Source organism: Aptenodytes forsteri, unplaced genomic scaffold, assembly GCF_000699145.1.
Source record: "Aptenodytes forsteri isolate BGI_AS27 unplaced genomic scaffold, ASM69914v1 Scaffold5, whole genome shotgun sequence".
NCBI lineage: Eukaryota > Metazoa > Chordata > Aves > Sphenisciformes > Spheniscidae > Aptenodytes > Aptenodytes forsteri.
The window spans coordinates 1,748,224-1,758,938 of NW_008795672.1; the positions used below are offsets into that span (position 1 = coordinate 1,748,224).

General features: G+C 36.9%; 1 protein-coding gene across 1 annotated transcript in view; it reads left to right on the forward strand.

Moving 5' to 3' along the window:
- Positions 1–8,190, forward strand: part of KIAA1841 (KIAA1841 ortholog) — a 21,666-nt gene extending 13,476 nt beyond the window's left edge. The window contains exons 9-19 of the mRNA XM_019472913.1: positions 446–569; positions 736–884; positions 1,257–1,356; positions 2,490–2,522; positions 4,111–4,210; positions 5,206–5,297; positions 5,412–5,440; positions 5,538–5,611; positions 6,677–6,765; positions 7,130–7,221; positions 8,128–8,190. Of these exons, the coding sequence (XP_019328458.1) occupies positions 446–569; positions 736–884; positions 1,257–1,356; positions 2,490–2,522; positions 4,111–4,210; positions 5,206–5,297; positions 5,412–5,440; positions 5,538–5,611; positions 6,677–6,765; positions 7,130–7,221; positions 8,128–8,164 (919 nt within the window). The 3' untranslated portion in view covers positions 8,165–8,190. The remainder of the gene's footprint in view (positions 1–445; positions 570–735; positions 885–1,256; positions 1,357–2,489; positions 2,523–4,110; positions 4,211–5,205; positions 5,298–5,411; positions 5,441–5,537; positions 5,612–6,676; positions 6,766–7,129; positions 7,222–8,127) is intronic.
- Positions 8,191–10,715: the final 2,525 nt, after the last annotated feature.

Below are 10,715 nucleotides of genomic sequence, written 5' to 3' on the forward strand. Positions count from 1 at the left end.
TGGCAGTACTTGCTTCTGTTGCACAACATATTACTTTAAAGACAGAAAACTGCAATATGACTAAACTTGTTTGCCTGTGCATATTTTGATTTCTTCTAGTCTGGGTATTGGGTTTTCCTCTGTCTTATGGTTCTCCTGATTTCTAAAAGGCTTGATATTTATCTTAGCTTATAAATTTGCAGTATATGGAGCTTGAGAATGAATCAAGCTGTAATTCTTTGTTATTAGTAAGTTTAGGATGTTGTGAAAGAACACAGGCTCTTCTGTCATGTTCTGAATTTAGTAACGATTGTCCGATGTTGTATCCTTCCTGTTCTAAACTCTTCTGTAGACTTTTCACCAGTGGAGCATATGTTGTTCTGCTCCTTCTCCACCTCACCTTTCTGGTGGCAGGCTCAAACCAGAGTTCTGACTCTGTATGCAGCCTGACCGTTTGCTTTTTCAGAGACAAAACCTGGGAAGTCCATGAGTACTTAATTTGCCTTCATGAGGAGTTGAAATCTTGGCGGGATGTTTATTGGCGCCTTTGGGGGACTGTCAATTGGTTGACCTGCGTGACAGTGTGTTACGAAACTAGATCCTTTCCAAAATAAGGATTGTAAATTGTTGCAGTGTCCCAAGGCAGGCTAGGACCTTGGGACACAAAAGTTCAAAAGCTGAACTTTTGTTATTGTACTTACTGAAATCGGTTCTTCCCACTAACTCAAGTATTTGATCTTTTGTGTATATGTATCGCAGGGCTGTGAAGTGAGGGATCACATGGTTGACTTACCTTCACGAAATGAAGATGGGGATGCTTTGCCATCTCAGACTACTAAAATATTGAATGATCTGCTTCATCATAGAGGTGTTATTGTTGTTCCTTTCACTAAGGATGAGAATAGGTAAGGACATTGTATTGTGTTACTGAAATAACTTAGCCTTCAACACTTAACACGTGTGCACGTTATGTTTGACTTCTCTCCCATTTTAAAATGGGTGACATAGGCCTTTTTAAAGGTAACTTATTTTTTATTGTTTAGTTGGAAATTGGGAAGAGAAGAACAAGTACTTTTTCCTTTTATATTTCAAGCAGACGTTTAGTCATTTGACCCCCATCAGCACGCCTATCTTTATATTTTAATGGATTGTTATCAAAATATTATGTAGCTGACTTGGAGGTCTGTCTTCTTTTGGTACATGATGAGTAAAGAGAGACTGATTCTAAAGTTACAAAATAGAAAAATTTATTTTTGTTTCACATCTTTCTCTTTAAGTGACTCTGGTATTGGGCTCTGTGATGAAAAAGGCATTGAATGTGATGTGCTTGTAGAACCAAATACGCCATGGGGTCCCAAAACCGGAGAAATCAATGCTGTGAGTGACTGCTAAGGTTTTTTCCCCTCTTTGTTCTGATAATGAAGATTTTTACAAGGGTACTTTGAAGAATTCATTAGACAACTTTTAATAAAAACAAAACCCATGTGGTGTTGGAGGCAGAAGTGCACTGCTGAGCATTGCAGGATCGCATAGGCTAGCATAGGTACAAAATACCTGGTTGGTGAAAAGGCAAAACTTTTACCATGTCTGCCGGAAATATTTCTGTATATCAGAGGCAATTCCCCGTATGTCTGTGCTTTCCGCGCCATTCTTAAACTGATGATATTTAAGGATCCAGTCATAGTTTAAAATACGTCACGTGGCAAATATTTAAATAATTGCTGCCTTCATTTTGTCTGCTGATGTAGCTGGGTATGTCCCCATGACTTTTACAAGCCCCTAAATGCAGAACAGTAACTTGGGTTGTGGTTTTGGGTTTTTTTGAGTGTGTGTGTTTGCTTTTGTTTGGTTTTTTAATTCCCCCCCTCAGGATGTGGAAGATTTTACTTTCCTGAGCTATGGTGCATGTATGTCACTACGCGTATGTCAGGTCAACAGAGATACTTTCTAAGCCAAGTTTAAGGAGACTGTTTATAACATTACCTCTGGTTTAGAGAGCGTTCATGCAAAGATAAGTTTTTTTAAAGTTCTGCACCCATTGTGGAACTTCTGGTAACTCAAGGATCCTGATGGTAGCGTGATGCTGCTGATTCCTTGAGAATTTCAAACAGAGTGTCAGAAGCTCTCCCGCAACAAATGTGGGAGGCTATTAAATTTAAAATCCATAACAATCTGGTACATAACTGCCCGCTCCCCCCACCCCCCCTGGTCCTGGACTGCTTTTTTGATTAAAATCAGCTGTAAATATTTGTAGTGCTAAGGTTAGTCAAATTAAAACATGATTATGAATTCACGGCATTTCATCAATTAATAGTTCACAACCTGTTTGCACACTTAGTCATTCCACCAAAATGTCTAGTTAAAGATGAGAGTAAGCCTTGTAGGAGTTATCAGCGTAGATTGCTGTACTATAACATACCACTCCTATTTTTAGAATTCCACTCTTTTTTTTTATTTCTGATTATTATTAGTTCTTTAACTTATATGCCTTTCTCTTTTTGTGACTACAGTTTCTTTCTCTGAAGAACTGGACTTTACAGCTGGTTAGTAAAATATTTTGTTCATAATTTTAAATGCTTGCTCTTCTGCACTGGCAGATATCTAGCTTTGATTTTTGTCTCATTTTCTAGTTAATGTTGAGGAAAATGTATTTTCTTTTGCTTTAGTTTGGAGGTTGCAGTATAGCAACAATTTTTACAAGAAAGCATGAAGCATGTGTGAAGTACTACTTTGGCTTGAAGAAATGTTAAAAATTCCTTTTAAATGTTTTTATAAATGACAACAAACAATAGACCAGCAATGCACACATCAGTTCTTAATAGTTCATTAGGCTGACAGATATGTAAATCATCAAAATCATCGTTTTTGAGTGTGTCTCTCTTTGATGGCTTGTCTGAGATGCTTCATGTCTTCTTTATGCTGCTGCTTCATGGCAAAAAGTTTTTATCAGGGTTGGGGACCTAGTCAAACACAGAGGATGGGGAGTTGTTCTTCAGCAGCATAGAATGTCACGATTTACTATTTTTTAAATGTAAATGCTAGAGAGCGGCAATTTACTTCTGTCACTCTTGATGATTTGTGTTGGAGTGTGATGTTTCTAGTGTCCTATATTAAGACTGTTCCTGTTGCAAACTTTTTGAACTTGCAGTCCGTTTTGGGCTTCATCATTTCTCATGGATTACTAGGCACTCTATCACTTATTTTAAAAGTTATTTGTATATATTAAAACAATCTAAACATCACGTTCCTTAATATTTTCACTATGCTGTGCTGATCAGTTAGGAACTAGTCACTGTGACCCCTAGTCATCGTGACCCTATCTATTGCAATATTGGAGCCAGTGGTTTATGATGATGTACAGGAGATGGAAGGAAAAAAAATGTTTTAGGTATTAGGGTGAGTTCACAGAAAACCCAACCAGATATTCCAGACCAACTTGCAATAAATTATTAATGCAGTTAACCCTGGTGTACAGAGTCTGTGTGTACTTGTAGTGCACTGCAGTATGCGTGCTTTGTGGTATGTAATTACTATCTCAGCAATTTCAGGCAGTTTGCAAGATGCAGCAAGCCTCAATAGAACCGTAAGTAAACTTGTAGTTTCCTGCATTCTGCGATTACATGGCTAGCTCAGATATTTGCTACGATAACATAACTTTTCTTATTAATTAGAAAAATAATATAGCCAGCAATACATTGGATACTAAACACTGAAGCATACGATAATATAGGTTGAAAGGGATCTCTGGTAGTCATCTTACATATTTCCTCCCAGTCTCAAAGCAGGGCCACCTTCAAAGTTAGATTCAAAGCTATATCACTTTGCTGAGGCTCATATCCAGTCAAATCTCTGAAGATACAGATTCTACAGTCTCTCTGGGCATCTCTTACAATGTTTGACCGCTTGGAAGAAACATAAAAAAAAATATTTATCAAAACATTCTGAGCAAAGATTTGAAATTACTTTCTCAATATTTGAGAATCATGTTCTCAGACCTAACTGTGCACACGGTTATGTCACTAAGATATGGAGCTAGATTTGAAGACAACTCCTTCAAGACAGATTTAATGTATCATTTGATAGGAATCAAGCCTCACTTATAATCTGTGGCACTCTCCTCCTGTTGATTAGAAACAGCAGTCATTGTTATCTGAAGAAGAGGAGTATACCACTGGCTCAGAGGTCACTGAGGATGAAGTGGGGGATGAAGAAGAAGTATGCAGGAAACCAGGTACAACAAGTCTCTACAGTCATCCTCCCTGGAATTTAGAGATAGGGATTCAAGGCAGCTGAATTCGTATGTAAGCAAATTTTAAACATTAGGCATTTTTAAAATAAAAAATAATGTTACTTGAATTTTATTTCTAGTTTTTCTGTGTTTAGGTACAAATTGACCCATTGTTTGGTGTCATCAAAAATCACTGGCAAATGAGGAAAGCTGCAACTATTCGTGTCTGAGATGTCCTCAAAGTTGACCAAGGGTGTATTTTGCAGGAAAGACTATCAAATTTTTTTTTATGAAGTTTCTTGTAGATAAACATTGCAAGAAAAGGCGATAGCTACACGACTATACTTTTGCATGCTTCCCCCCCAAAATTTTTTTCTGGTTACATAGGGAAATGACTAGTGAACATGGCTAGAATTGTGTCTGCATAGAAGATAAGCTCTGTGATCTAAAAGGATTTTTGTTTTTGGTTTCTTAAATATGATAAGGGGTTTAGGAACATGAAAAGCCAAAAAGCAACTTCTCCTTTCTGCCCTAGTAATGAGCCATTTGAACAGAGGCAGTTCTTTGTTCTTTTTGTCTTGACTCAAAGGGATTGGAGTGCACCAGTACGTTTAAGAAAAAAATAAAAAGGCATGAAAATTTTTGTAGTTTGATTTTAAACTTGTTTGGTCTGATATCACTCAGAGCTTGTTGATTGAATTAATGTGGTCAAAGATGTAGCTTCTATGTGCACTTGCTTTTAATTTTACAATAGAAAACTTATGCAGTTACGTGTAACCACTCTGCATTTTAAATATGTACTTGAGTTCCTGTACACGTGTAATACAAAAGCATTTGAGTAATCTGTGTGTATTAGCATGCCTTCAACACTAACAAAGGGAAAATAGCCTGTTCGTTTATTCTGTTTGTAAAGGAATAAAGGGAAAAAACTCTTTCATAGCTGTGTAGAAATTCCAAATATCTGTGATGGTGTTAGTAGGTATTTCTTTAATTAGCAGGAAGAAAGGAGAAATTAAAGAAATCCTACAAGCACCCGAAGAAAGTGATTTCTTCACCTAGCGTTCAGAAAAAGGAGAAGCCATCTGACAAGGTAAAATCAGAGCTGTGAAACCAGCCTCTCTGGTTGGGTTGAATAATGTGGAATTCTCTTAAGTTTTGGACTTGATCTTAAAACATACTTAATGTGGTTTTCTTTCTTTGATAGTCAAGTTCCCGAGATGCATCTCCGTTCATGTAAGTAATTTTCAAAGTTCTTGAGAACATGCTGTAGTATATCCCTTTTTGTAATCTGTTACTGATAACATTGTGTGCATCTTTCTTTTCTAACCAGTGTGAGTATGCAGCAGAACAAATGGGATGCCTCCAGGTCACTAAGATTCAACCAAGATGCTCAAAGAGAAGATGGTCCGTTCTTGCATGAGTTAGCTTTCATAAAGTTAATATTATGCAAAGAAAATTATACTTTCATATAAGAAATGGCTAATCTCCTAAAATATAGCTACTTAGAAACCTTTAGGTTGAATTTAATCTCAGATGTAGCAGTGGGGTTTTTGTGTTGTTGTTGTGTGGTTTTTTTTTTAATAGTTGCTCCTCATTTGGAAGAGAACAGATTTCAACTAGGCTAATCGTTAGTAATCAGCTGTATCCAAACCACGCAGCAAGCTCAGACTCTTCCAAACTGTACAAAAATATTCATACAGCTAGGAACTCCTTCTGAAAATGTTACTTTAGGATTTGACTGGCATTTATTAGCAATCTCATCTATTCTACAGGAGAAAAAAATGTTTGTGGTAGGAAAATGGAAAGAAAATTCACCATATAAAACTATAGATTGTAGTCTTGCACACAGACTGAAAAATAAAGGGGCAGCATTGGGCCTACTGTCTTGGAAAATATTGGAAAGGAGTTCAAAGTTTGCAGGAGAAAGAAAAAATGCATTATAAGCGTATGTTAGCGTGGTTTATGTTCTTTATTTGGAATGTCAGCACATTACCTACAGAGATTATAGTTGTGTCATCTGATGACTGTATAAGTATGTGAATAATTTTTCCTGCATCCCTGTGCCATTTGTTGTCTGTGCAGATAGAGATAAACATTCACTTCTATCTCTCTCCCAGTCTTTCTGACTAAAAATATTCAGAATTATATTCATTTGTTCCATGTTTGTCCTCTCCTGAGATTCTTGTGCATTTTTTGCTGTTTTGAAAAGCTCTGCCTCAAAACCATTCCCATAGATTTTGATATCTCTCTAATGCCTCAGGCTGATTCTGGTATCTGCCAAGAACACCGCTGAAGCTACATTAAGCATCAGGATCTAGGATCTTGGTTGTTCAAGATTTTTATATGAGCTGAAAAGAAAGCTAATTTTACAAATAGAATATCACTAAAGCGTGCGTCTAATTCTTCTCTCTTTGTATTGAGTAGCAAGGAAAACCTCTGTTCTAAGTATTTTTTTCTTATTTTTGACAGATCAGAGAAGAATGTCTGAGATTACAGGGCACTTAATAAAAATGAGACTGGGAGACCTTGATCGAGTCAAGTCAAAAGACAGCAAAGAAGTAAGATTTGTCCTGTCTCAACGTAGCGTTTACAGAATTGAAGCGAGCCTTGGCAACAAAAATATGTAACGCAAATGAAAATACCATCTATTCAGTACTTAAGCTAAAGAACTGAATTTTATCAATCTTCATTTTGTTCCAAGCATGATTTTTTGGGGAAAATAGTTTAAAATAATATTTAAAGTTCACTGCCTTTAAAAACTGGGCATGGAAAATAGGATGGGTTTAAAAGGTTTCAGTACTGGGTTGTGATCATGAAACAAAGTATGCCATAGGTTGTGCTGAATATTAGTGATTTTTATGAAGAGACACTGATTAAATTGGAATAATGTCAAAACATGATTTTTTTTTTTCTGGATTCCAGTATGCAGGAGGCATTTATTCTAGACTTGAAGCTCAGATAAAGGCCTCAGCGCAGGTCAGTGCACGACAAAACAATGCCGAGAAGATTGCCAGGTAAGATTTCAAAATAAAAGGAAAAAGCAGAACATGGATTTCAGGTGGGGGGTGGGTGTTTAAAGAAAAGCATGCCTCGTGTCACATACTTTTTTTTGAATCGGCATCCCTTCCAGCAGGTTAACCATATATGGTGTGAAAGCTTCCTTTGTCAAACTAAACTAGAGCTGAGAGAATGAAACTCTTTTAGCCATGCTGGAAGAACTGCTATATAGCTTCTATGTTGGAAGGTTGACTGCTGCTCCAGTATAATTTTTTGCGAAATTACGGATAACTGGAAAATTGTTAGCCAAGATTCTTTAGCCTATTCTTTGGCCTCCTTCCAAAAACAAAACCAAAAAGCCCCCCACACCAAAAACCTACATTACTGCATATTGGTCTTCTACGCCTTAAATGGATAAAACAAAAATGAACTGAGAAGCTGGGACACCATGTGCAGTTGTAGAGCCTAGAACGGGTCATAATCTGGCCAGCAGGTGAGCCTCTTGAGCTGAAGCTTATAGTGGAGCTGCTGACCAACTTTTAAGGGACAGGCTGGGCTGGAAGCTTCAGATACGTTGTCAGAGGAATTTCTCACAGGTCTAATTTCTGTCAAAAAAAATGCATGTGACTTTCTCTCTGTAGAATTAGTGATTTCAAAAGAAGATATTTGACATCACAGTTCTTTCAGCTGCCTACCTTTGTATGAATATGTAGTTTGTGGGTACAGGTATCCTGGCAGAAACGCAACTTTCTCAATAATAGATTTTGAGTGAGAATTTTTTTTTCCCCCCTCCTCTTCTCTCAGAAGACACTTTAACATGAAAGTAATTTCAAACAAATACTGTACTAGAGAGCTGGCTGGACAATAATTTAAAATTCTAGCAGTAATAACATTCATCTGTTTCTTATGTGTTCTTAATCCAGGTCAAAATCCCGTTTTGGTCAAGGCCGTCCAACATAAGGACTCATGAAAAAACTTTAGCCAGAATACGTTACTGCTTCCTGAAACTGTACTCCGCTCTGACGTACGGAGAACGCACACCTCTGAAAGCTTTCCAGTGACTTATTTATTACTTTAAGCCTTGTAAATTATTTTGTGCGATAAATGAATGCAAATCCAATAAGGTCTGTACTTATTTTAATTGTAAATATACTATTTCTTAAATTTAATTGCTTTTTTAGGCTATTGTGTTAAGTTGCATAGAAAATATTTTATAAATCTACAAAGTTAAATTATTAGATTAACTGTATTTATGGGGGAAGACATAAATATGCCTTTTAGTATGCTAGAAATACTGAAAAGGAAAAAGCAAGACTACTGAATTCTGAGTACAGTCAGCAGCATTTAACACAAGTCGCCTAGAGTATTTATATTGTGTAGTATTTCATGGTACATTTTAGGTCAGTCCTCTGGGGATTTGCATTTAAAGTGCGTGACAATATCTGTGACTTAGACTAGTTTAAGCAAAATTTTAATGCAGTTCTGAGGCTTCCTTCTGTGTGTCACACAACTCCCATTCGTGTGAAGGTGGGTAGCAGGCAGAGACTAGACCTCCAAAGATTATATAAATGCCACGATGATGCAGTATTGCATCTTGCACGTGAAACGCTTGCTTGACTTGTATGTGAAATTAATACTCACTCCCATTCCATATCTGACTCCTCTTGCACAATATGGTGTTTAGTTCCCTTCTAATATCCAGACTTTAGGATGCAAAGCAGTTCTCTCTCTTAATGATGCTATGCCACTAGATTTCCGAGCAGATATGCTATAAATTCTGCGTCTTTCAATGGAGATGAATCATTATGAAGATTTGTGCATGTAGATCTTTTGGGTCTAGTTACTTTCTGAAACCTGCCTGAATAATACTGTTTAGAAGTCAGATGCACTTTCAAGTTCTGTATTTGGAGCAATAGAATACAAGTTTGTCTACGTGTAAAATCCAGGGCTACCAAAATGAAATAACTTGCCTAGAAAATATGTCACATATTAGCAAAGAAAATGGCAATAATGCAATAATAATGGCTGAATTCAAGTAAACACATTCTGACTTTTTGAAACAGGTAGAAAGAGTGCTCAGGGAAAGCTTATTCCAGGCCACGGCTGTACAATAAATAGCGAGTTTGGAATTAAGTCAGCAAGATCCTGGGTGGGAGGGTGGGGTGGGGTAAGGAGAGGGAGTTTAAATGCACTCTTCTCTCCCATCAGGCTCTTTTTGTTTGTCTTGTTTCTTGAGGATTTTCAATAGGCGTTAGAAGACTAGGATAGCAATACTTGAAAATACTGCTTTCAAGGTGGAAGATTTTTATTGAAACAATTATAAATGAATGTTGTTTGTTGTGTGTTTTGTCCAATGCTATAGCAAATTCGGAGCCCAATGAAACCAACAGGCAAAACTGTGGATTTCAGTGGCTTGGATTTCGGGCAGGAGCGGTAATTTTGCAAGAGTGCTTTAATCTGTATCAAATAAATAAGGCTTTATTAATGCCTCAGGCATGTTTGCAAGTAGTAATGCAGTTTTAAGCACTTACTGTAAACATTGGAAGGCTGATTGTTGTCGGTTGAAAGAGGGAGTATTATAAAATCCACCGGGTACAAAAATGCAGTAGAATAAGTGTTTTGCTACAATTTTGTGACTTCTGATAGAGGATTGTTCCAAATTCCCATGGTAAACTTTGCTATGAAAGTTGCAGGCTGCATGTATGTGTGTTTAGTTTTCATAGAACTACTGACTAGGAGAGAAGGGAAAATTCCGCTGGTTTTGTTCTGTGGGAAAGTGCCAGTTCTACGTGCCAGTATTGTTTTATTCAAAAATATTTTTGAGCATTTAAAAATAACATATATGATATGCAGTCTATCTTTTTTCCCCTTGCCAACGACCTTGAATTTTTATCTTGTATTAATTTTGAAAATTTGTCTTGGTTTAATGGAAATAAATGTTATTGATTTAAGAAGTGTGTGAGTTTTTTATAGAGAGTTATAAGAACTAAGTAAGTGCGTAAATGTCTTTGATGGTCTCGATCATGCATGTGTATTTGTGATTACATTGCAGCATCATGGTACAGGCTTTTTATCTGTCAAGAACAGGATATGGTTGAATGCGGAGCTACTCCAAATCTACGAGAACTTAAAAGAATTTTTATCTGCATTGAGTTTTGAAGCTGGATTAAAAGTTCATGAGTGAGCTGCCCTACAAGTGACCCAAGTATGCGAAATGTCAAACTAAGCTATGTTAAAAACATGTTTAACTTTGCCTTCCACTGCCACAGTGCTGATCATACCATTTAAACAGTCTGTTAGATCTGTGAGTAGGATTAGTTGCCATGATTCTGTTTCTAGAAACTGCTATATGGATGTCCTGTATATGTGCAGTTGGTATACTGGGAAGACTACAGTGTACATCCCACTGCCACATGTGTGTTTAAACTAACTCGCTGCACTGTGGAGCTGTGCCTGTTTGCTTGATGTCCAGAAATCTTGGAGAAAGGGCCAGAATTTTAAATTCAGCCAC